Below are 27,504 nucleotides of genomic sequence, written 5' to 3' on the forward strand. Positions count from 1 at the left end.
CACTAAATACTCTGCTTTCACGCAGGTGCCAGGGCCCCAAAGATCACCAGGAACACACCTGTCATTCCGTGAGTTGGGTGATGACACGTGGCAGCAAAGGAAGATGCACCCATGGGAGCTGGAGTGTCTCAGTGAAAGGGTGTCAGACCGAGGTTAGGTTGAGTTGGGTGATTTGGCAGAGGGTCTGAGAAAGCAGGGATTTACTCTGGATTGGATGTGGTCAGGACACAGGGACACTTCTATGTTGAATAAAGAACAGAAGTCATCCATTTAGCAAGAGAGAGTTGTTTGATGTTCTGAGGGTAGCCCCGGGTTCCTGGTTTTATCTCTGCGTAGACACAATGAAAAAGTGGCCTTGCTTCATCTCATTTTATTGTGGTGAGAGAGTAAACATGTGGGAGGTTTGCAGTCTGTGAGATTGTTTATGACTAGTAGGAGAACAACAAGGCCTAGTTGTGAGTGCTGACAACTTCTGAAATCAGCGGTGGTTAGGGGAATGCTTTTTTTTTTGAATTGAATTTTTTATTAGAAAAAATGCCATATTTTATAGATCACCATTTATGAGAATCCTACCAAAGCACTCCAACAAACTGGCCTTGAAGAGAAACAGCACAATGACAGAAAACTCAAGATACTGTACCTTTGAGGAGCCTGCAGCCAGGCTAACTGAAAATCAACACACAACTCCCACCACACCACACACAAGTATGAACAGGTTATATAAGTAAGCCAAGATTTAGAAAACAGTGTGGAAGAGGGGGAACACACCCACACATGTATCTGTGTGCATGTTTTCCTTAAAAACATGTAAGAGGGTTTCCTTCATTTTACTCAGCATCCCCGCTAAGTCTCGATAAAGAAAATCTCACAGAGACCTCCAATCCAACAGCTGGTGGGGAATGCTTTTTTAAAAATGTATCACAAGCAAGTAAACTTTGGGGGAGGAAGGCGTGAGAAGGGACATAGGGATAAGCAGAGCAGAGAGACTTCTCTTCAGACTCTTGCATCTGTACATGACAGGCCTTGGAAAAGCCCCTGATGCTGGGAAAGATTGAAGGCAGGAGGAGAAGGGGACGACAGAGGATGAGATGGTTGGAGGGCATCACCGACTCAATGGACATGAGTTTGAGCAAGCTCCGGGAGTTGGTGATGGACAGGGAGGCCTGGTGTGCTGCAGTCCATGGGTTTGCGAAGAGTTGGACACGACTGAGTGACTGAACTGAACTGAACTGAACTGATGACGGGCCTTCTCCCCCAAGGGGGCCCCTCTCCTTCCTCACCATCCTTCACAGTCAGGACAGGGTAGGCTTACCGAGATGAAGTCTGAAGCCTGCTTGATGGTAAACCGTCCCCACCTTCTTGTTTCTGGTGTCACACTCTCCTCTCAGTGGATGAAGAAGGTCAGAACTGTGAAGCGAAGGTCAAAGCAGTGGCAGCTAAACGTTCATCACTGTGACTTCCTTCTACCAGAGGAGGTTCTGAGGAGAAAACTACTTCTCTTTACCCTGTGGCTTTCATGTACATGTCACTTTGCTGGGAATCATTTATCCAGGGCTCTTCAAAGTGTCTTCATGGAAGCTTCCCAGTTGGAGGAAAGAAGTTTGTCTTTAATACATGCTCCAGAACAAACCTAAAAAAGAAAAAACTGGTTGATAAAATTTGGGGGAAGAATCCAGGTTGAACTACTCTTGCATTCCCACTCCTAATATCCTGCCAGCTCTTCCTAAACTGTCGCCACTTAGAGATTTCTTTAAAGGAGTAAAACTTCCTGGACAGATTGTGAGAGGGAGGAAGGGAAAAAAAAAACCAAGGAAGGTGTTCCTGGTGACTCACGGTTAAGTGCGGATAATTCACAGATTGCTATGCTCTGACGGCTAGTCAGGATACAGGTAGAACTGGGCAGTTAGGATTCTGACGGCCTGAGTGGGGTGAGGGGAAGTGGTCTAGGGAGATTCTGAAGCAAAGGGCGGGCCTGGAGACGTTCCCCTGTGAAGGAAGGAGGGTGGGAGAAGCACACAGATAATGATTGCACAATGCGGGCAGGGAATAGGAAAAAGTGTCTGGAGGCGCCCAGTGAGGGAGTCTCCTCTCAGCAAGCCATGGTTATTAGGGGAGTGACTGAGAGGACACCAGTGCCGTGACCTGCCCGTGTGGGAAGCAGAAACACAAGACAAACAGCAAACAGAAGACGCAGGCAGTGAATTTTCCTTATTCATTTTGCCTGTATTTGCTTCCACCTGCACATTTTATCAGGAGGTCTGCCAGCCGGCTGCCATGGAATGTGCACCTCCCATTAACTGGAATAAAAAGATGAACAACGTTCATGAACAGTGAACAAAGGATAGGAGGCAAGAACCACTTGGTAACTTTGTAGTAAGTGAATGAAGACCGTAGTGTGACAGTGATGAGGCAGTTGACCAAAGAGGGAACAATAATCAGTGGAAAGTGATGTTTTGAATAAATGCAAAAGCCGAAAGCATTCTGGGAGAATAGATTATTTTTTCTGTATACATATGTAAACTTCTCTAACATAAACTGAGAGAAAAAGTTTTTTTCCTATTAACGTACCACCTTAGGTGCATTCATTTTTTGTTATCCTAAGGCAAAATATAATAAAAATTTCAACGATAAGGGGCAGTTTTAAAGACTACAATTCTTATTGTACTCATAAAATTACACTCCCTTGAAAATATTGTTCTCTTCCAACCATAATTTATACCTTCAGTATATTTCATGTTACTAAGTAATCTCACTCATCTTTGCAGTGAAGAGGAATACAGATATTTATTCAATGAATGGGTGAGGAAAATACCTACCCCCATAGCTCTTAAAAACTGATATTTTGTGCATGTTCATTAACCTGCGCTCTGCTGTGCTTCATGGCTCAGTCGTGTCTGATTCTTTGCGACCCCATGGACCATGTCCCGCCAGGCTCCTCTGTGCATGGGGATTCTCCAGGCAAGAATATTGGAGTGGGTTGCCATGCCCTCCTCCAGGGGATCTTCCCAACTCAGGGATCAAACCCTGGTCTCTTGCATTGCAGGCGGATTCTTTACCGTCTGAACCACCAGGGAAGCTCATTCATTAACTTAAGACTTCTTAAATGCCTTTGAATTAAGTCTTACAATTTTTGCTTACCTCAGTGTCATGGGTCTGAGAAATCTTATAAGGTTTGGCTGGTGACACCTGGTGGTTAAAAATGATAATTACATACAACATGTGGCCCATGGTGATCAGCTTTGCTGTGAGAAATACAAGCCACAGTTTACTTGGAAAGCACTTTTGTCTGAGTTCCTGCTTGGAAGCAACCAAAACAAAACCTCTCTGACCTGGGCGGAAAGGCACCTTCCATGAGCACAGTGCTGCCACCTAACGTTCACACCGAGGATATCAGATTCTGGATGCCCCAAGTGTCCACTCCTGGACACAGGAATTTCTGTTATCACTGGCAACATCTTTTAGCCCCTTTGATATTCCCAAGATCTCAATTCAAAGTCTAAAGTAGGATAAATATGTGACCTGGCCACAGTCACATGTCAGCACCCCAGCTGCAAGAAAGGCCAGCAAAGCCACCAGACATTTGGCTTATTGAATGAAATAATGAAAGGTATTATAAGATTAAATAAATACTTCTTCAAAACCTAAGAACAGAACTTGAGATTTGATAGATTTTTCAAAATGGTAGTGAATACTATTTTACATCTTTATTTGATCATAAGATTTTTTTGAAGACAAGGACCACATTTTAGTCATTTTTTATTCTGGACACAACATCTGATGCTCCATGAATGTTTGTTGAATTGCATTTCTTGCCCTTCAATAGAAACTGGGTCACTGTAATCACTTTTGTGTCTCAATTTATTTATAGGGATCTTTAAGGCCTTTAAATAAAATGCACTTGGATATAAATATATAAAAACTATAATAACCAGCTAATGTGTTTAAGTCTTTTTCCTCAAAATGATCACTAACAGAAAATTAAATCTCTCCACAGGTCTCCCAGAGTGATATTAAAGTGGAAGATAAGATTTTTATCTCATCATGAAACCATTATCTGAAGGACAGCTAAGGTTTTATGTTGTTCAACCAGTACATCTCATATCATGGCTATTCATACTTTTCATTCTGAAGCCTATCTCTTCCCTGAAACCTGCCCGACTTCCCGTTTATCAAAGAAAGCCCTTTATAGTTGCTTGGAATGCTCCAACAGATCAGTGTTTGATAAAATATAATATAAGGCTGAATTTGAAAATGTTTCAGGTGATTGGAAGTCCACTGGCCAGGGCCAGGGGGCAAAACGTCACTATATTTTATGTCAACAGGTTGGGATACTATCCATGGTATACACCCCAGGGAGTTCCCATTAATGGAGGTCTCCCCCAGAACATAAGTTTGCAGGTACATCTGGAAAAAGCTGACCAAGATATCAGTTATTACATCCCTTCTGAAGATTTCAGTGGACTTGCTGTTATAGACTGGGAATACTGGCGACCTCAGTGGGCCAGGAACTGGAACACAAAAGACATCTACAGACAGAAGTCAAGAAAGCTTATTTCTGAAATGCAAGAGAATGTATCAGCTGCTGATATTGAATATTTAGCCAAAGCAACCTTTGAAGAAAGTGCAAAAGCTTTCATGAAGGAAACCATTGAATTGGGGATTAAGAGCAGACCCAAAGGCCTTTGGGGGTACTATTTATATCCTGATTGCCACAATTATAACGTTTATGGCCCAAACTATACTGGGTCATGCCCGGAAGAAGAAGTTTTGAGGAACAATGAGCTCTCTTGGCTGTGGAACAGCAGCGCTGCTTTATATCCTTCTATTGCTGTCAGGAGCTCTCTCGGAGACAGCGTAAACGTTTTGCGGTTCTCGCAATTTCGGGTGCATGAATCTATGAGGATCTCTACCATGACATCCCGTGATTATGCTTTGCCTGTGTTTGTCTACACAAGGCTAGGCTACAGAGACCAACCTTTACTTTTTCTTTCTAAGGTAAGACGCCTTTTGCCAAAGATAAGGAGATTTCTTCTTATTTCTGAAAGAGACATTGCTTTGTTAATTATGTTCTTTGAAGGATTCTCAAATAGTAGTCCTTTAGGAGCATAATTCCTCCTTTGAGTATTCATCCACTCAGATCCTCCATTTATACAGACTGAATTTGGATTATCTTATTTATTATTAGTCTTTCAAGGAACAAAGTATGTAGGGAAGGGGGTTAAAGTACAATGTCAGTAACTACTTCTGCTCCCCAACTTTGATTGTTCTCTTGCAAAGGTTATTGAAATGGTTTGGGGTGAACAGGTTGGAAAATCAGAGAGGACACTGTAAAATGGAATAGTCTGCTCATATGTGTGGAAGCAGAATTGTAGGCATTTCTGCTGCTGACATCACCATTAAAAATCTTAAGAGAAGAAAAGTATTTTCTTTTTAATGCACAATAGCAGGCTTGATAAAAGGCATAAGGGAGGCACAACAACATGAATATACTTAGAAATAACTAAGATAGTAAATTTTATGTTTTTATCCACAAATAAAATTAAAAATAATTTTTAAGGGTATAAGGGAATTATGAATCTGCTAAAAGTAGGTAGCTGTATAGATTTAACCATCTGGTTTATTCTTGAGTCTATGACTACAACTCATGGAAAGTTTCCAAGAGTGGTATAAATTTCTGAGTTCAATAATAAATTCATTACTAGTAGATAGTTTCGTAACTCTAGGATAAAACTTACAAATAGAAGTTTTGTTCTATTTATTCTACTCAAGTCATATATGTAGCCAAAGATCTCACACAAACTGTGTCACTTTTAAGATAGATGAAGCTAGCTAAACTTCAGTCGCTTCAGTCCTGTCTGACTCTTTGCGACTCTATGGACTGTAGCCTGCCAGGCTTCTCTGTCCATGGGATTCTCCAGGCAAAAGAGTAAACTTCTCCAGGCATAAACTTTTTATGATGAGGAGGCTTGAGCTTGGTTCACCTTCACGTTTGCAGCATAGAGGTGTCTTTAGATATTGCTGTACACTAGGGGTGGATCATTTTTCTTTTTTCTCCACCATTCAGTTCAGTTAAGTTCAGTTCAGTCCAGTTCAGTTCAATCGCTCAGTCGTGTCTGTCTCTTCGCGACCCCATGAACCACAGCACACCAGGCCTCCCTGTCCATCACCAACTCCCGAAGTTTACCCAAACTCATGTCCATTGAGTCAATGATGCCATCTAGCTATCCCATCCTCTGTCATCCCCTTTTCCTCCTGCCCCCAATCTTTCCCAGCATCAGGGTCCTTTCAAATGAGTCAGCTCTTCGCATCAGGTGGCCAAAGTATTGGAGTTTCAGCTTCAACATCAGTCCTTCCAATGAACCCCCAGGACTGATCTCCTTTTGGAGGGACTGGTTGGATCGTCTTACAGTCCAAGGGACTCTCAAGAGTCTTCTCCAACACCACAGTTCAAAAGCAACAATTCCTCAGCACTCAGCCTTCTTTATAGTCCAACTCTCACATCCACACATGACTACTGGAAAAAAAATAGCCTTGCCTAGATGGACCTTTGTTGGCAAAGTAATGTTTCTGCTTTTTAATATGCTGTCTAGGTTGGTCATAAATTCCCTTCCAAGGAGTAAGTGTCTTTTAATTTCATGGCTGCAATCACCATCTGCAGTGATTTTGGAGCCCAGAAAAATAAAGTCTGACACTGTTTCCACAGTTCCCCCATCTATCTGCCATGAAGGGATGGGACTGGATGCCATGATCTTAGTTTTCTGAATGCTGAGCTTTAAACCAACTTTTTCACTCTCTTCTTTCACTTTCATCAAGAGGCTCTTTAGTTCTTCTTCACTTTCTGCCATAAGGGTGGTGTCATCTGCATATCTGAGGTCATTGATATTTCTCCCGGCAATCTTGATTCCAACTTGTGCTTCCTCCAACCCAGCGTTTCTCATGATGTACTCTGCATATAAGTTAAACAAGCAGAGTGACAATATACAGGCTTAACATAGTCCTTTTCCTATTTGGAACCAGTCTGTTGTTCCATGTCCAGTTCTAACTGTTGCTTCCTGACCTGCATACAGGTTTCTCAAGAGGCAGGTCAGGTGGTCTGGTATTCGCATCTCTTTCAGAATTTTCAACAGTTTATTGTGATCTACACAGCCAAAGGCTTTGGCAAAGTCAATAAAGCAGAAATAGACATTTTTCTGGAACTCTCTTGCTTTTTGAATGATCCATTGGATGTTGGCAATTTGATCTCTGGTTCCTCTGCCTTTTCTAAAACCAACTTGAATCTGGAAGTTCACAGTTCATGTATTGCTGAAGCCTGGCTTGGAGAATTTTAAGCATTACTTTACTAGCATGTGAGATGAGTGCAATTGTGCAGTAGTTTGAGCATTCTTTGGCATTGCCTTTCTTTGGGATTGGAATGAAAACTGACTTTTTCCAGTCCTTTGGCCACTGCTGAGTTTTCCACCATTACGAGTTTTAATTCACCAGCACGTATTAAACTGTAAAGATGTTCTGGTATTAAGCATCCAAAGGAAGAGATTGAGAAAACACCCTAGTGAGGGCTCTACCATGACCAGTAGGTATCTATGGAGCAGACAGAGAGTAGAGCTTACTTCTCAGAAAGCAAAATGACACGAATCATCAGGATTTGGTAAGCACTATGCCTCTGACACTGTTGATGAGATGAGTAGGGAAAAAAATTCTCTCTTGTAAACTGATCGTCATGCTACCTAGAATAATCAGCAACAACTGATTGAGAATGATAGGAAAAGTTCTAGAATTGAAAGCTAAACAACACCTTCTTTGAAACTTCTTTCGCTTTTCAATGTTTGCCTCAAGCAAGTTCCTTTCTTTAGTGATAACACATTAAGTTCTGGAAGAAATAATAAACTTTAAAGGACAAAGTGTTCATTTTAAAAGATTAGTTTAAACAACTGGTACATTCTGTGCATTCTGCAAGCTGATGGTAAGCTCCTTCTTGAATAACTACAGCCTCAGAGATGCACTGTTCAAAGGGAATAAGGAACAGCAGTTAGAGTGTTACCCTGAAACAATTTTCTTTGTGAATCCCATGGTATCATTCTGTAAGCTTTCTGGATGGCAAGGCATTTCCTCTTTTGATGTTTGAAACCATCAAACCACCACTTTATTCCATCTTCCGTAAAAATCTGCCCATAAATTTTAAAAAATCTGATATTCACTTATACCAAATTGTAAATACTAGTAATGACTTCCATTTCTGACTTTCTGAAGATATCTGAATTTTAGAATGTGTGTGTGCATGTGTACATAAATATAATTAGGATTAGAAAAACAATTTATCAATAAGTAGCAAATCTCTTCTCTCTCCAGACCTCAGTGCCTCACTGCTTAATCTACAAAATGGCACGATATTACCTGCCTTACCTACCTAGGAGAAACATTATGAAAAGTAAGAAGATAAAAATGAAAATTTAAAGCATTAGAAAAATATATATAGTGTAGCTGCTCACTTTCTAATAAGTATCAGAGCCTTGAATTTGAAAGAGGAATATGTGAGAATGAAATTTCAGTCAGTAGCCATTATATGGGGGCTGTAAAACCTCATTTCGCACAATAGATCGCCTAAACCACATGTATAAATGCAATGTTGATATCACTTGATGCTGTGCTTTAAAAAAAATAACAAAAGGGATTTTCTTGGTTATTGATTTAAAGGTGTTTTTCCCTGTATTTAATATTCGCTCTGGTAACACAAAAAGGGAGCTCATTAGTGATGCTCCAGCTCCCCACAGTGGGCTCCTTCCTTACATGCACTGTGGTAAAACTTCAGGGACTAAAACCCAAGTGTGAAAAATAAACCCTCTGTGTGCCCCTGCTTTCTATTTCCAAAACCTTGATTTGAGCAGAGAATCGTGGGTAGGGCATGGCAGCCCTACAGCATTCTGGGGCCTGAAAGATGTGTTGCTAATATGTCACATGCTGTTCATTTACTTCTTTCGTGTGACATCACTCATGTGGCCCAGGTCTCAGGTGGTCCCAGTTTACTCCTAGAGGCATCTTACTTGTGACTTCAAGCACTGAGTAGTGTCCTTGCTTTTCTGGTCCCCTAAACGTAGCTGTTCTGTGATTATTCAGCACCCTGCTCTCCACTAGGTGACAATGAGCTAATTTGGTCACTAGGAGGATTTGGCCTAAATATCTACTAATGACTCCTTACCTCCAGTTAACATGCTAGAAGACTTGCCATTTTGAATCATTCCCAATAAACTCTCTTTGATAATGACTCTCAGTGACACATTGGAAAGAAACTAACATTTCCTCCTGATATCAGCCTCAGAATGGGTAGCTTTCACCACGAACATCTGTAGTTTCCCTAGTTACTGATATGGATCAACAACATATAAATAAGAATTGTAAATTCTGTGTCCCCCCCCTCCCTCTGATGACAAAGCCTTAAACTAAAGGAATTCATGGACAATTTCTTGTTTCCAGTTTAGCATGCAAGAAGTTTGAAAGTTGCCACTCAGCCCTAATAAATAAAAGGCTAAACAAACCGAAAAAAAATCAACTCTTCTTAGAATAATAAGAGGAGTGTGGACACATAGGGAAAATTGCTGCCTTCAAATCTGGAGAGACAGACAGGTCAATACAGAAAGATCCAGCTTACCAGATCAGAAACCCTTGAGTAGAAACCTCTGTGGGAACCACTGGCAGAGTATGGAAACCTGGACTGTAATTAGGGAACTGCTGGTGGTTCAGCAACAGCAAGACTGAGAGATTAAGGACTCCAGGGGCACCCAGTCATGGGGACTGGGGGGGCACACTTTCACCTGCAGGAGCTTACTAGGTCCTTCCAGTGAATATTGGAGAAAAACCTCCCCTCATGCCTCTAATAGGTGAAGGAGAAAAAGAACCATTTTGAGTATTCCAGAGCATTCTGTTCTTCTGCACAAGGTCCACCCCCAGGAGAAACTGTTTAACCACAGCCAAATTGCTGAGGTTTTACCAGAACCTAACTGATCAGCAGAAAAGGAAATACGCAACTCCATCTGGTTTTAGATTTCCACTTGGAAGAAGTCACATACCCATCTCTAGCCCCATCTAGCCAGCCTGTCCCACCTAACAGGAAGCGGGGGCAAAAGCTGAGAAGCAGTTGTGAAGTTCACAGTCCAGAGGCAAAACCTCACTAAGACTGAGATCTAATCATAGGACTGTAAAGTCCCCCATTACGCCCACACCTTACTGGCATATTACTAAAGGTCTATTTATAGCAGCTACTTTTGACTCAGAGGGTAAAGAATCCATCTGCAATCAGGAGATCTGGATTTGATCCCTGGGTTGAGAAGATCCCCTGGAGAAGAAAATGGCAACCCACTCCAGTATTCTTGCCTGGAGAACCCCCCTGGACAGAGGATCCTGGCAGGCTACAGTCCATGGTGTCACAAAGAATCAGACACAACTGAGTGATTAACACTTTCACTTTTACCCAGTATGAGCTATCTACTTACTGAGAAAAATCAAATCATATCTAGCCATCAAGGAAACAGTTATAAGACATACTAAAAGGCAAAAACACAACTTGCAGAGACAGAGCAAACACTAGAACTTGACTCAGATACAGTGGGGATGTTGGAATTATCAGACGAGGAATTTAAAACAATTATGATGAATATGCTAAGGGCTCTAATGGATGAAGCAGAACGAATGCAAAAACAGACAATGTAAGCAGAGAGATGGAAGTTCCAATAAAGAAGCAGAAAGAAATGCTAGCAATTAAAAACACTGTAACAGAAAGGAAGGATATCTTGGATGGCTTTATTATTAGACTAGACACAGCTGAAGAAAGAATCTCTGGCCTTAGAGATATCTCAGTAGAAGCCTCCAAAGCTGAAAAAGCAGAGAGAGCAAAGACTGAAGAAAAAAAAACCAACACAGCAGAACAGAATATCTAAGAACTGTGAGAGAGCTAAGGTGTAACATATACATAACAGGAAATCATGGGAGACTGTTAGGGGATTTTGCCCCTCTGATCACGTCGTGTGACTATGACATCTCCATATTCAGGAAAGTTTCAATGTGGGTGGAGGGAGAAGCTCTCCTCCTTTAGGTCTTTGTTAAAAGAGGCAATGGACCTGGACCCAGCAGAGTCCTCATTCCGGGCTCTGCATCATTTACTCCTCCTCTTTCCAGTATTTCTCATATCATAGATAATTCTCAAAACCATTTCACTTATACCATCTCATTTGAACCTCACAAAAACGCCTCCCCTTCCTGTCGTGTCATCTCTGATCTGTTCAGCAGACATTGTGGTCCTGGGAAATGGAAAGAGATGTGAACCTAAAAACAAATTAAACCAAAGTTACCAGAAAACTGTCCAGAAAAAAAAATTTTTTTTTGAAAACTGAGATTGTAAAATCTTTCATTTAGTGGGCTATAAAAGTGCGGGTAAGGAGACATCTCTCTCAAGTATTGATATTAATATAAAATGCCCAAGATAAAACACCATTTAAAAGTTCTGCTTTTAATTTCTACCAGATTGCCCAATTATATTTCCAGCACATAACTGATGGAAATTAATCCTTGAAGTAAAAGGTTAATGCTTAGCATTCAAAAGAATGAGAGAATATATTATAACATAGCAAACTTATTTAGAAAATCAACTGCAGAAACTTAATTTAGGAAGCCAACTGTACACATTCAAATTTTAATTTCCCTCTGAAATTACCTAGATTTATGTGAATCTTTAAACACTAAAACAGTAATCCTTTAGGATCACAAAACCAAAACTGTGCTGAAATTTAGTTTTCATGTATCTTAACCATACTGAGAAAAAATCCCAGTGGCCTTACCCTGACTGAATGAATCATAGATAAGCCCATTAATCAGGTACAAATAATTAAATACAAATAATTTCAGGGACCAAATATAACCACCAGATCGAATCAGATCCTGTGGATCTATAACACTGTGTTCCTTTGCCTAGACAGGGAATCCAAACGACATAAAACCCCTTCAATAGAAAAAAAAAAAAAAAAAAAATCCCTCCCCAGCCTCCTCCCCAAGCCACTGCAGAAGCAAAGTTTTCAGGAGAGTTGCAAACTGAAAAGGGAACTTGGCTGAGATGACTGCAAGGCATTCCTCACATTTAGAGAAGGAAACTTTTAGACTCTGTTTCCAGGTCGTATACTTATTGCTGATTTGTGTGTGTATGCCCTGGTCAACTTCGATGGAAAGTGCTAGTTGCTCAGTTGTATTCAAGTCTTTGAGACCCCATGTACTGTAGCTCGCCAGGCTCCTCTGCTCATGTAATTTGATTAAACAACTTCTAATGGCTATTTACAGGCTGTCTTAAAAATAATATCCCGTTTGGCAAAATATGTTTTAAAAACATATATTTAATATGTTTTCTGTATGATTATAGAGCATAATTTCTGAGCCCTGGTTCATTTATTTATAACATTTGCATTACTCTAACAAGTTGGAGAATAGGGTCATCCTGTTTTATTGAATTTAGCTTCCAATCCTAATTCTTGGCATGTTGTTTTATATTCAAATGAATAATGAACTCTACTGTCTTCAATCTAGCAAGATCTAATCAGTACTATTGGAGAAAGTGCTGCCTTGGGAGCTGCAGGCATTGTTATTTGGGGAGACATGAATTTGACTTCATCTGAGGTAAGACAGTACCTTAGTGGTATATTTACTATTATTTAAATTCTTGCTCTGTTCTCCAATAAAACTTCAATCAGATCTCTCAGGTCTCCCATAGTAAACCTGTTTTATGATTAAGGTTCAATTTAACACCTGATACATAGAAGGAGTGCATAAAGGTGAACTTTTGCTAAGATATTAATCATAATACTGACCATTGTTGAATATTTACTATATGCTAGGACTGTACTAAGTGCTTTTTTGTTTTGGATTTGCTCACTGATCATAAAACCCTTATGAGGTAGGGACTAGCATCCTTATTTATAGATGAGGAAATGGAAGGAAATCTAACTAGCATAAGAACTACTTAGGCTTGCTAATGGTGAAACTGCCACTAACCACAAATGGTACAACTCTAGAGCCCTTACATTTAGCCATTATATAAAATGTGTGATAGCATATTTTGAAAAATGGAATCAGATAGTAATTTTTAATATCTACACTGAACTTATTTTTCTTCCTTGGAGAAATTAGCTGAAAATTAATAGTATTTAAAGTAAGGTTTATGTTTTTTTCGAATTTCTTCCAGTTCAAATACTATCTACACTGTCTTTCTAGTTTTCTCCAATCCACATTAACTGCAATCTCTTCTGTATGTCCAGATGCTGTCTGTTCATATCTCTATAGTGTAATACATTTTGCTTTGAATTATACTACTCATTTCCTCAATGATTTTGTTGTGACAATATAAAGTTAAAGTCTCCTCTGTCCATGTATGAGAATTAGGTAGACTCTGAGAGGATCAGCAACTGACTCTCCAGCTGTGACATTTCCCCTCCAGTCCATGTGGTTCCTGAAAAGATGGTCATCAGGAAGCTGGGTACACAACCAGGTGGTCTCCATTTAGAACACACACTAGGAAGAATGCACAAATGACCTGGTCAGCCTTCTAGACATCCCTGTCTTTGAACTGTGCAGAAGTGGCTAGATCCCAGGGCAGTAGATATTTGAGCAGAACTAACAGGAAAATCCAGAAGGCTCAGGTTGACAACAATAATTTGGTAGAACAGGATGATTCAGGTTCTAACACAACCCTGAAAGGTACACACGCCTGAGAGGTGGCCAGAAGACAGAACTCTGGCATGATTTCTAAATTTCAGCTTGTTCCTCTTTTGTTCACACTGATTAACTTGGGATCTAGAAGGAAGAAGATGTAAATTGTTAAGAAGGCATGGTCACGTATGCTGACGCTGGGGCCCATTTCCAAGCTCAGTTAGCCTACAGTAACCTAATCTCCATCTCCTGTCATGACCATCTGTCATTTTTTCAGGTCTGGGTCCCCTGTGTTACAGCACCTGAGCCTAAGACTTCACGGGCAGGAACCAAGCCATTAAGTTTCCATCAAGTTCAAAGAGCTGCCTTGTGGGTCTAGATGCACCAACCCTACCAGTACCAGAAAAAACACTAAATCCCATTTGTTTCTACAATTCTAGGGCAACTGTACAAAGGTGAAGCAGTTTGTGAGTTCTGACTTAGGGAGCTACATAGTCAATGTGACCAGAGCCGCTGAGGCGTGCAGCCTTCACGTCTGCAGGAATAACGGGAGATGCATAAGGAAGGTGTGGAAAACGCCTGATTACCTTCACCTGAACCCTGCGAGTTACCACATCGAGGCCTCTGAGGACGGAGAATTTACTGTGAAAGGCAGAGCGTCTGACGCAGACCTGGCAGTGCTGGCAGAGAGATTCTCCTGTCATTGCTATCAGGGGTACCACGGGGCTGACTGCAGAGAAATGAAGACGGCTGCTGGCTGCTCCGGGCCTTCCTCTTTTTCGGGCTCACTACTCACTCTGTGTCTGCTGGTTTCCACAGGTTATCAGAGCCGTCAGTGGTGAGATAATTGAGCTTAAAGGGAATTGTGTGGCCTCTAGAGTCGTCACTTAGAGAAGAGATGAAATTGTAAGAGTTTTTTTCTCACATGAAATCCATTGAGAGGCACAAGTAGACACGTGTGTCCCTTGACATAAACAGGAGACATTGCATCCTTTGGCTCCAATTTGGCTGAGAAGCCAGATCCAGGAGTAAAATCAATGCACTCTTCTTCCTTACTGGAATGTTTAAGCTGTATTTAACCTAGAACTAATATATTTTAGTCTTCACATGAATATAGATACATAAAAGCATACACATAAATACTAAATTATTGAGCTCAAAGACTGGTTTTCCAGCTAGCAATTTACTTAAGTATATGTTACTAAGCAATTATCTGATTTAACAAATGGGGTCACCTCAGGGTGTGACCTGGTCATCTGGTCCATTGAAGAGGATCAAATGCAGAATTCCTGTTCAAGCCTATGTTCAAACCTCTTCTGGCTTCTTCTTCTTGCCTGGGCTCGATGAATGCAGAACCAGTAGCTGATGTGACTTCTCACAAGGGCACGGGAACTGAGGCGAGGGGAGCTGCAGTCAACTCCCTGTGAAGACATCTATTCCAATATGGCGCCTCTCTCACCCACCATGAGTCTCTCCCTCACAGACGCTGGTCACGTAGATACAGGGAAAGACTTCAGGATAGTATTCATGCTTGCCTAGGCTGACATTGCTCTAGATGTAGCAACTGGAGCCATGCTAGTAACCCAAAATCATTAATTAAAATATACTTTAGTAAACAACATTTAAGGGACCCAGAAGTGCAATTGTGAAGGGATCCTACTAAGAAACACTCAATATTTTGGTCCCCATATATGAGTTTAGGGTAGCGGTTTTAGAATCAGTTTAAGTTTGATTTGAATCACTGTTTCACTATCCTTCTGGTCTTGTAACTCTGGGCAGGTTACTCAGTCCTTTTGCACCTGAAATTTGTTAATATAATTCCTAACTCAGTGAATTGTTCTGAGGAATAAATGGGATAACACATCTCATGCATACTTCAGCTATTAATACCATGTTACTGATCTTCAGTTATCCTTCTTGACCACCAAAGTAATGGAAACACTTTGGAAAAAGCAGAGTCTGGGGCAATTTTGTCTTTCTGATGTTATGTTCTATATATAATCACTTATGCATGTGTTCTCTTGAAAGGCTTGTTTCAGTTGATAGGATATCCTTCTTTTGGAGATGATCTACTTGGAAGGTAAACTCAAGAAGATATGATGCTATTATGGAAGGCATGAGAGTTGATTCACCCTCCGCCTCTGCCTCTGTTGTCTTTCTATGAAAGACGATACAGGTGTGCCTTTTCAACTCTGGGTCCCTGCTTGTCAGGGGTTACTGACATTGTGACACTGTGAAAGTCTAATTTCTAAATGTAAAATACAATCAAATCAAAACAAAAAATTTTATAATACCACTAAAGACAGGTAGCATCATGTATTAACTTTTTAAAAATTTTCATTTTTTAATTTTCATATCAAAGATATGAAACCTTATAGAAAATTTGTAACTAGAAGAAATAATGGAAATCACCAATAATCACTATAATATATACTGGTAACTTTTGGTATATTTCCTTCTAACCTTTCTTCTAAAAATGCTTTTTTAAACATGATTGTAAATAAAAATACATGTGTACCTTTGCATCTTATGTTTTTCATTTATCTATACATTACAATTTTCATGCTAATTCATAGTCTTAATAAATATTATTTCAATTATTTTAAGGTTCCATCTGGATATAACAATTTTCCTTAAATTTTTATTTTTAAATATCAAACTTTTACTATTTATTCCCTTCATCACTTCCTGGCAAATAGATGGGGAAACAATGGAAACAGTGACAGACTTTATTTTCTTGGGTTCCAAAATCACTGCAGATGGTGACTGTAGCCATGACATTAAAAGACACTTGCTCCTTGGAAGAAAAGTTGTGACAAACCTAGACAGCATATTAAAAAACAGAGACATTACTTTGCCGACAAAGGTCCGTCTAGTCAAAGCTGTGGTTTTTCCAGTAGTCATGTGTGGATGTGAAAGTTGGACCATAGAGAAAACTGAACACCAAAGAATTGATGCTTTTGAACTGTGGTTTTGGAGAAGATTCCTGAGAGTCCCTTGGACTGCAAGGAGATCAAACCAGTTAATCCTAAAGGAAATCAATCCTGAATATTCACTGGAAAGACTGAAGCTGAAGCTCCAATTCTTTGGCCACCTGATGCAAAAAACTGACTCACTAGAAAGGACTCTGATGCTGGGCAAGACTGAAAGCAGTAGGAGAAGGGGACTACAGAGGATGAGATTGGATGGCATCACCGACTCGATGGACATGAGTTTGAGCAATCTCTGGGAGTTGGTGAAGGACAGGAAGGCCTGGCGTGCTGCAGTCCCTTGGGTTGCAAAGAGTCAGACAGGACTCAGCTATATAACAGCATCAGCCCCTTATTCAGTTCAGTTCAATTCAGTCACTCAGTTGTGTCCAACTCTTTGCGACCCCATGAACCACAGCACACCAGGCCTCCCTGTCCCTCACCAACTCCCAGAGTCCACCCAAACCCATGTCCATTGAGTCGGTGATGCCATCCAACCATCTCATCCTCTGTTGTCCCCTTCTCCTCCTGCCCTCGATCTTTCCCAGCATCAGGGACTTTTCAAACGAGTCAGCTCTTCACATCAGGTGGCCAAAATATTGGTGTTTCAGCTTCAACATCAGTCCTTCCAATGAACACCCAGTACCGATCTCCTTTAGGATGGACTGGTTGGATCTCCTTGCAGTCCAAGGGACTCTCGAGTCTTCGCCAACGCCATAGTTCAAAAGCATCAATTCTTCAGCACTCAGCTTTCTTCACAGTCCAACTCTCACATCCATACATGACCACTGGAAAAACCATAGCCTTGACTAGATCGACCTTTGTTGACAAAGCAATGTCTCTGCTTTTTAATATGCTGTCTAGGTGGGTCATAAGTTTCTTTCCGAGGAGTAAACGTCTTTTAGTTTCATGGCTGCAAGCACCATCTGCAGTGATTTTGGAGCCCAGAAAAATAACGTCAGCTACTGTTTCCACTGTTTCCCCATCTATCAGCCCCTCATTAGAGAAGACAATTTCTGTATCACCTTTCTAATTCATTCATTCACTCACCTATTAATTAATTTGTACATTAATCAACATATTAAACATTACTTCTCATCAGGTACTGTTCTGGGCTTTGAAATATACCCTGAACAAAACAAAAGGCCTTGCCTTCGTAGAGCTCATAGTCTCTCTGGGAAGATAAACTTTCAACACACAAATAAGCAGTTTGAATCAGATGTTAGATCTATGGGAAAAATAGAAGAAAGTCAAGGAGGGTGGATTTTCATATGTTGAGTGGCTTTGAGCAGATAATGTTTGAATGATAGAGAGTTGGCTGTGGGGATATTTGGGGGAGGGTATTTCAGGCAAATGTATCAGAAGTGGACATTTGGGAGTGGGCCTGGTATGTTCAAGGAAGAGCCTAGAGTGCACTGTGGTGGGATACTTCCCTTTACCATCAGTTTCCCTTGTCCATTTTCTGGTCTTTAGCATTTATTACCTTCTGACATAGTACAGGTTGTATATATTTGCTTATTTTCTGTCTTCTCTTACTAGAGTGTAAACTAGGAAAATGAGGATTTCATTTTGTTCACTGCCAGAACACTACTTGGTACAGTGCCTGGCACACAGTAGGTGCCCAATTTAAATACTTCAGTGAATGAATCAATGAGTGTTTCAGAAACTTGAATCAGTGGAAGTTATGTGTTACAGGTTTTTTTTTTTTTTTTTTTAAATTCTGCACATTGATAGTTACTGCAAATCATTCTCCAGCATTTTTCTCTTCTTATCCTAGTGCATGAGCCTCTGAAATCACATAGTTCAACTCCCCTGCGAAGAGCTGAGGCCTGAAGAGAATAAATCACTCGGCAAAGTCAAAGAGCCAGTTTGCAAAAGAGAGCAACCTGGAATCTGAGTTGCCACATTTTCTCTTCACCATAATTCTTGTTGCAACAGAATCCAAATATATCCATTCAGCTTTTGACCATGAACTTAATATGTGTTTATTAATTTGGGCTGTGACTACTGGTTATGTTGTCAGTCTCCAGATCTCCCAGCTGCAGACTCTGTTTAATTTGGCTCAAAGCTCCTGGACAGGAAGTCCACCTCTAAAAGCTGTTTAATGATGGCCGCAGCTTCTTGGGACCATCCTAACTTCCCTTTATGGAAACAGCAAGGTGTTCAGGCTCTCTGATCTTCAGTGTTCTCCTTGACAGAAGGAAGATCATAATGGTATCTTTTCCCCTTTTATACAGTTTTGATCATATCAAGTAGATAAAATATTTAGCATAATACCTGGCACATAGAAATCCCTTACCCAATGTATTACCAAGCACTTTCAATAGTACAGTGGGATAGCATTCAGCTTAAAAAGGAATGAGGAAGCTCTCTATCTGCTAATGTCAAAGAAGTCTAAAATCAAGTGTTTTGTTTAGGCTTTATTTTGACTTCTCTCTGATTATAATGAGGGAGACTCAATCTTACCCATTTCCGATTACATTTTAGAAAGAATTCCCGGAGATAGTTAAACTAATCAAAAGTTTCTTAAGCATCTGTTGGGAATGGAACTCTAAAGTACACAAATATAAAAGCCATAAGTGACTGGCCGACTAAGTTCAAGGACATAATAATCTCATTAAGAAAAGGGAACCAGAGGAAACCATTGCCAAGCCATGCACATCAAATATAAAGTGATATATAGAGCTATCAATTTTTAAGCTATTTGCTTATTCTAAATGTTGAGCAGCAGCTCTATTGTTATTATAATTTAAAATTATAGAATAAAATCTAATACTGGGAAAGTATTTTGTCAAAGTGAACGCTCGTATTAATATTATCCCTTTTGTTTCTATCAGACGACTAAATATATAAAGTTGCTTCTTCCTTTATCTTTATTACTAATCTTAAGAACTTGGAAAATGTTTAATGTTACTGAATGTTCGTTTATGAACTTGACACTTTGTTCCTCTCTGTGAGACCAAGAACCATCAGTTTTTCATTTCAAGTACCACTTTTATTGTGGAAACTTAGAACAGAGTACTCTGTTCTGTGTCTGGAAAGTAGAAGTCTTAGGTCATTGTTGAGACCAGTTACTGCATTTTAAAATACACTTATTTATTTATTCCGCTGTGTCAGGTCGTAGCTATGACACATTGGATCTTTGCTGCAGAATGCTGGATCTTTCATTGCACTGGGACTTCTCTCCACTTGTGTTGGCGTGGTCTCCAGAGCGAGTGGGCTCAGCAGTTGTAATGCACAGGCCTAGTTGCCCTGCAGCATGTGGGATCTCAGTTCCCCAACCAGAGATCGAATTCATGTCCCCTCCATTGGAAGGCGAATTCTTAACCACTGGACCACCAGGCAAGACCTCCTTCACTTACTACATTTTGTTCTATTCAGATACTGAAAGAAAGAAATTTTCCGCAATCAAATTTTTTGTAACCCCCAAATAACTTAAAATTCTTTTGTCAAGACAATATATATATATATATATATATATATAGTAAATGTATTTCTAATCTTCTAATGATTGCACTGTGTTTGTACACCTAACTGTAATAGGGTGCCACACTTTTCACCTAGGAGCATTTGTCGATTTTAATTTGCCTATATTCTAGCAATCAATATTTCCCTCTGGATTTAAGAAATCTGCTCTTATACTCTTTTTAAAAAATATTAGTTTATTTTTCCCTCTGGAGGCAGATAGTTCAAGGCTCTGCTCTACAAAGAAGAGAGGGACAAGAGTTGTCAGACTCACTGCTTCTCAAGATGCTGAATGACTTTGTAGCTACACATCTTAAATTCTTGCTGACCTCAGTCATGGTATTTTATTTATTTGTGTGTTTGGCAACCTTTGTGTGTTCAGGTGCTTCAGCTGTGTCTGACTCTGTGCGACCATATGGACTGTAGCCTGCCAGGCTCTTCCGTCCATGGGATTCTCCAAGGAGAGAATACTGGAGTGGGTTGCATGCCCTCTTCCAGGGGATCTTCCCTACCCAGGGATCAAACCCATGGCAATTCCTGTATTTTCTGCATTACAGATGGATTCTTTATTGCTGAGTCATCCAGGAAGCTCAACCTTTGATTATGAGTTTGTATGTTGTTAAACTTAGTGTGTGGGAACTCTAAGTGTCAAAATTTGGGTTGCTTTCCTTTAGAAAGAATTTTTAAAGTTATAACATTTTAAAGGAGATATAACTCATGTATTACATCAATTTAAAGTGTATGATTTAATGGTTTTTAGTTTATTCACAGAGTTATGCTTTCATCACCCTATCGTATTTTGGAACATTGGACTGATGCTGAAGCTGAAGCTTCAATATTTTGGTCACCTGATGTGAAGAACTGACTCACTGGAAAAAACCCTGATGCTGGGAAAGATTGAAGGCAGGAGGAGAAGGGGATGACAGAGGATGAGATGGTTGGATGGCATTACCAACTCGATGGACATGAGTTTGAGCAAGCTCCAGAAGTTGGTGATGGACAGGGAAGCCTGGCGTGCTGCAGTCCATGGGGTCACAGAGTCGGACACAACTGAGTGACTGAACTGATCCTGATGTCACCCCGAGCAAAAAATTCCAAGCCCATTAGCAGTCACTATCTATTTGTACCCAATCCCCAGCCTCCTTAGGGAATCACTTATCTGCATAAACACACATGGGCATATGTGGGAGTGACATTTGAGAGGGGACACTAGGCCTAATTGGGTAATGTTTGTCACTAAAAAAGTTGTAAGTCTTTCAATGCTCTCTACTTAATACCTTACAAGATCAAATTTTTCTCCACAAGGAAATGAAGACATTTACTTAGTGGACCCTACACATCCTTCAGAAAAAAAAAAATCTGTGATACTAATTAAAGTCAGTATCAGGGACTATTTCCTAGTTACTCCAAAAATATAGCAAGGATGTCTTTTATGAGGGATAGTGCAGGACCAAATTCCATGTACCTTAACTGAGACCAAGCATCTTCTTTTCAATCCAGTACCTCTTTTCATGAACTCTCAAGATCAATATCTACAGTGATTTATTTGGCCTTCAACTTATTGAGAACTGATTTTCCTAATAACTTTGTCACCATCAGGCCTGACTGTGGAAATCCAAAAAGAGGTGAAGAAGAGGAGGAAATGCATTAGACATGATTAATCATTAGTGGCTAAAGCAGGATGGACTAAATTGTCCTGAGTGGGTGGATTCCTTCTGTCATCTCATTTAATAATCACAAGTAAATACTAAGATATATCCACATTGAAATTAAATGCTGGGTTTGAACTTCTCTAATTCTATCCTTTCATTGACTCTTGGCCCACCCAATGTTAACAGACGCTTGGCAGATTCCCCCAAGGTCCCTTCTATTGTCTGTTGTGTATCCGCTCGCCCAGATTGACTGTGCTTACCTCCTCCCTCTCTCCCATCAGTGTGGTTTTGCTTCCTGCGGCCCTTACATGGATCCCTGATATGGTCAGGCTAATGCTGCCTCCTGCAGGACTTTACGTGAAGCTGCACCCTTTCTTAGCTTCATGCCCTTTCCTCTGTGGCTTTCATTTTCTAAGAGTTTTTTTTTTTCCTGAAAAACCTTCCCTCAAATCACTTGCACATGAAACCTCATCCTTGGGTCTGCTACAGGGGAATACCAACTGAATCTCATTTACTCTCCAAATATTTAGGAAAAAAAAAAAAAAACATGAAAAAAGAAGCTCGCCTTTTGCATGGAAACAATACCATAGACAAATCAAAACAAATTGGAAAAACACATTTGGGACATGTGACAAAACACTCATTTCCCTGATATATAAGAGCTCTTGAAAGTGGAAAATCACTCAGTCGTGTACGACTCTTTGTGACCCCATGGACTGTATAGTCCGTGGAATTCTCCAGGCCAGAATACTGGAGTGACTGAGTAGCATTTCCCTTCTCCAGGGGATCTTCCCAACCCAGGGATTGAACCCAGGTTTCCCACATTGTGGGCGGATTCTTTACCAGCTGAGCCACAAGGGAAGCCCAGGAATATTGGAGTAGCCTATTCCTTCTCCAGGGGATCTTCCTGACCCAGGAATCGAACCTGCACTGAGGCGATAAGAGCTCTTAAGCAAATCGATTCAAAACAACTCAAGCCTAACATGGGAAAAGGAGATGGACCTAAACTTAGAGCAAAGAAAAGATTCATAGCTCAGTTTCTCAAAATAAAGCAAATTATTATTAAATGAGATACCATTTTTACATTACTCAGATTGGCAAAGGCTCTGCAAAGCATAATAATGCAGTGTAGTTTGGGTATGGGGAATAAGCACTAATTTTTGGAAGAAGTGTTAACTGGTACAATCTCTTTAGGAGTCAGCTTTATATATCATACACTGTAAAATAAATAAGAATTGTCTTTTCAACTCTGACTGCCCTTTCTCATTTTTCTCTTTGAATTCTGTAACATTTGCTGCATTCTGAATGTTTGTGCCCATCAATCTTCATATGCTGACCTCCTAATGCCTTTTGTGATGATATTAGGATGCGGGCCTTTTGGAGGTATTTAGATCATGAAGGATGGGTGCCTTTATAAAGAAGGCTCAAAGAGTTTGCAAGACTCCTTCCTCCAAGTGAGGATTGCAAGCCCTCATCTGATCATGCTGGAACCTTGATCTGAGGCCTGCCAACCTGCAGAACTGTGAGAAATAAACTTGTGTTGTTCATGAGCTACCCAGTCTGTGGTATTTTGTTATAGCAGGTCAAATGGATTAAGTCAGCATTTATCAGTCTGAAAATACTTGTTTACTGTTTTTCTTATTGATTGTTTCTTCCTATTAGAATGCAAACTCCAGAAAAATAGATCCTGGTCTATGTGGTATCCTCCATGTCTGTGCTTGGCATGTGATGAATGCCTCACTTTAAATAGATGAATCGTTAAGTAGTTGGCACTTGTAGTGTGGTTTGAGATGCCCCAGTGATTCCAGAACACTTTCTCTACAGCCCCCTGCAGTATTTGAAATTTTCATTTAGGCAGTCAATGAACACACAGAGAGAGCCTATTAAACTATTCCTTCATGAAAATACAACATAAGTAAATTAGCTAAGGAACTGGAGCAGGAAAGGAGTAAACTTGAGCTGACGCTGTGGACAAGATGAGCTCAGAATCATGCAGTAGATTTTAACTGATTGCAAACAAGTAGATGACAGATCTTGGCGGGAGGGTGGGGAGCCTCACTTGGGTTGTGGAGATTATCCAATCCAAGCAGGACAAAAGATGTCTTAAGATGGTTCAGAAGAGAAACCAGATTCCAATCCAAAGCAGATGGAAGACTAGAGTGTCCACCAGAATGCTCTGAACAGGGAAGTGAAGGCGAGGGCACGGAGGAAAACTGAATGCATTGGGACAGCTCAAGCAGAGGGAAGCAGCAGATTAGAGCAAGAACCTAGAGAGAACAGCAGGGCTGAGAGTAGAATCCATTTTCTGGGTGAAGGGGAAGCATTTGAGGTGCCAGTGATTTTAGACTGAAATAAAGGAGACTCCCCACTTTTACCACTAGAAGGACTATGGAAGGGGCAGGGCTGAGGTGTGGAGCAGTCTCTGTCCTTCCCTGTATGAGCCTCTGTCATGGTCTAGATGCTGCCAGGGCTACACTTGATTGCAGACCAACGCTACAGGAGACAGAGGGTCCCGGACACAGCCTAGGGTCAGCCAAACCACTGGTTTGGCACTTTGGTTCCAGTCACACCTCTTCAGGCACTTTCTAGAGTTGCTTCTTCAGATTAAAAATATTTATTCTAAGGGAGAGTTCCTTGGTGGTCCAGTGATTGGGATTTGGTGTTTTCAATGCCATGGCCCCAGGTTCAATCCCTGGTCAGGGAACTGAGGTCCCATAAGCTGAGTGGTGTGGCCAACATTTTAAAAATGATAAAAATTGTATTCTATGTCTTTGAAGATAGCCAGAAACATCTTAGACATCACCCCAACCAGTCTTTTGATGAAATGACTCTCTTGAGCTGAAGAACCCACAGGGCCTCATGCAACTGGTTTATTTTCTTCACCTGACCTTCTGCACTGTGGCTCTCCAGGACTTTGCCAATGGACTAAGAATGGTTCTGAAATCTGAATCCAAGGGACTAAACTGAAATTTGCCCAGCCTGAGGTAAAAAGAAGTTGAGAGACATCTGTTGAGTGACAACCAACTTCATAAGGTTGTTATTAGCATTAAAGGTGTTAATGTATGTAGAGTGTCTGAGAGAGAAGGAAGGAAGGAAGAATGAGGGACTAGAAAAGAAGAAAAGTTAAAATATTAATGACGCTTCAGCTCCTCTCAGGTTTGGGGCTAAGACCAGACTTGAGCTACTAAACTTTTCCCTTTCCCTTGTGGTGCTTTATACCCAAAACGTGTGTAGGCTCAGTACTGATGGCCCAAACTTGCCCATTCTCCATGGCATTTTTTTGAGAAAGTTATAGAACAAGGCTTCTGGGATTTGGTGCTTTCACTGCCATGGTCCCGAGTTCAATCCCTGGTCAGGGAACTGAGATCCCACAAAGTGAGTGGTGTGGTCAAAATTTTAAAAATGATGAAAATTGTATTCTATATCTTTGAAGATAGAACAAGGCTTCAATATATAACTTTAATTAATCACTATTGGCAAAGTTAGAAGGTCACAACATTAACCAGGAGATGAAAGACCTCCACAAAGATTAATAATTCAACTCACTTCTACTTTTAGGTTAAGTGTTGAACTCTTAGTTTAAAGGATTTCGTGTTCTCACTTCCTGGGTCCCAGGATGTGGAAAGTTAGTAAATATAAATAGAGCATTTCCATTTTCTGAATCAAGACTGAGTAAACTAACTTAAAACATAAGACATAATTGCCACAGTGACACTCCTAATCATTTGGAGTAAATGCACACATACACACACACACACACACACACACACAAATAGCTGAGTGAAAAAAATTAATAAAAGAACTAACAATTCTGTAAAAGTTATCTAAACCAAAAACAGGCAGATAATAGTTTAGGGGCAAGAGAACTGCACTAGGGTCTAACTAAACGCATACCTTTGAAGATATTTAGACAGTTTTAATTCCTTTTTCAAGTGAGGTTAATTCTAATAGCCATATGATGGCTAAATATACAAACAGAAAGATGTCCATCATCTATCTACTTAGATAATTAAAATATTCAAGCATCCATTTAGGAAAATGTCCTATGTTTGTCTCATATTTTCATCTCTATGATGGTGGCTCATATAATAGAGAGCATTGGGCAGAGCTTGAACATGAGAATTAGCTAGAACTGGGTTTTCTAGCTTTAGGATGGGTGGGCCAGTTATTTAATCTTTTTCGAACGCTTATTTCTTCATTTGGGAAATGAAGATAATTCCTATACCAGGGCATTACTAAAATATTTAAATACCATAATTAACTGTTTACTGGAAGTCCTTAGATAATTTCATGATCGATGGTTAATTGTCTGATTTTTAGAGATTTGGTTGAAATCGCTTCCCTGTGAACACACTCTCTTTAATTTTGATGAAACTCTTGCTATTCTCACGTTAACACTCAAAATCTAATATTTCACACTTGATTGATGGCAGTTTAGGCCATCAATAAATACTACTTATACCTTGGGTTTTTTAAAAACTATTATATGTTAAGCATTAAAATCAAGTAAGCCATAAAAATGAATAAAAACAATTTTCTTTGTCCAAACTATAAACATTCATTAAGGAGCTAAAGTATTAAATAGATGCAACCTTGGGAAACCCACTGCCTTATGATTATGTTGACAAGTGAGCACATGCCTTTGAAATTTCTTTTTAAGCCTTTGAAGTTATCTTATTATCCATCTATTCTGACTTCTTGTTGTTGTTGTTGCAAGAACCGTAGGTCTTCTGAAGCTCTTATCCCCATCCCTCAAACTCACAGTTGATCCACCCCCCAATCTCAAACTAGGTTCAAATTCTGCAAAAATTCTAATCCTGCTTTAGAATGGTAGGTGGAGCAGCCTACCATCCTTACGAATATTTCTGGATATTTCTGTGGCTGATTTCCCTGTCTTCTCAGACTTCTGAATTCCCTGTGCCTTCTCCCAGTTGGTGAACCTCAAGGGCACTCCTATCCTGTCATAAACTCGCCAGATTCTTAGTCGCCTGTCACAATAGCTCTGTGTTCCTAATTCTCTGGTCTCAGGTGGGAATCATAGGGGACTCCGTTTACCTCTGTTCTTGGTGAGGAGACAGACAGAATTGACTTCTGTGCTCATCCACAAGGGTAAATGTGCTCAGCTTTTTATGGAGTAGTGGAGAGGGGCAGAGATGACAGGGACTATTCACGCACCTTTGTAATGCCACTAGAAGGCTAACATCGTAGTTGGCTTTTCTTTTTGATAGCACCGGTCACATGCTTTGATATATATGTGATGTGCTAGGTGTATTATTTATTTTGATAACAGCAATAATAATGGTTATTAATGATGACTCCTATTGTGTAGTTGTAGTAAACTAACTAATAAACCTGTTAACAGCCAAAGTAAGTTTGATGCTGAGAAACACTCCTGTTAACTATTGCTGCTTTGGTTTTTGGTAACTACTCTTCCTTCTTTCTTGTGAAATAGAGGCCTGTTTGGCCATACTAATATTTGAAAACCTAACACTGTAAAAAGATCTGGAATCTATACTAATAATTTATTCTGCTACTATTTGTTTTAAAATGTTACTTACTTATATGCCACTTGCTTATTCCATAATCCAATTTAAAAGACTGAAAAGAAGTCATATTTGACAGGTCAGAAAAACATTCCAGTCAGGCTTGGTAGACTTTTCCACCAGTTACAAAGAGGCAAACAAATAAAAAAGAGAGGAAGACATATTAATGCAACATACAGGACACACTAAGTCTTG

General features: G+C 40.1%; 1 protein-coding gene across 1 annotated transcript; it reads left to right on the forward strand.

Annotated features, from left to right (window-relative positions):
• The first annotated feature begins 4,041 nt into the window (after positions 1 to 4,041).
• Positions 4,042 to 14,522, forward strand: HYAL4 (hyaluronidase 4). The gene is made up of 3 exons (XM_061166541.1): positions 4,042 to 4,995; positions 12,562 to 12,651; positions 14,121 to 14,522. The coding sequence occupies exons 1-3, from the start codon at positions 4,042 to 4,044 to the stop codon at positions 14,520 to 14,522; spliced, it is 1,446 nt and encodes a 481-aa protein (XP_061022524.1).
• The last annotated feature ends 12,982 nt before the right edge of the window (positions 14,523 to 27,504 follow it).

This window comes from Dama dama, chromosome 18, assembly GCF_033118175.1.
Source record: "Dama dama isolate Ldn47 chromosome 18, ASM3311817v1, whole genome shotgun sequence".
NCBI classification, from domain to species: Eukaryota; Metazoa; Chordata; class Mammalia; order Artiodactyla; family Cervidae; genus Dama; species Dama dama.

Coding starts and splice junctions, on each gene's coding strand:
- HYAL4 (XM_061166541.1), top strand. CDS start 4,042: ATGAAACCATTATCTGAAGGACAGCTAAGGTTTTATGTTGTTCAACCA. Junction 4,996..12,561: donor CTTTACTTTTTCTTTCTAAG/GTAAGACGCCTT, acceptor TCTTCAATCTAG/CAAGATCTAATCAGTACTAT. Junction 12,652..14,120: donor TGAATTTGACTTCATCTGAG/GTAAGACAGTAC, acceptor CTACAATTCTAG/GGCAACTGTACAAAGGTGAA.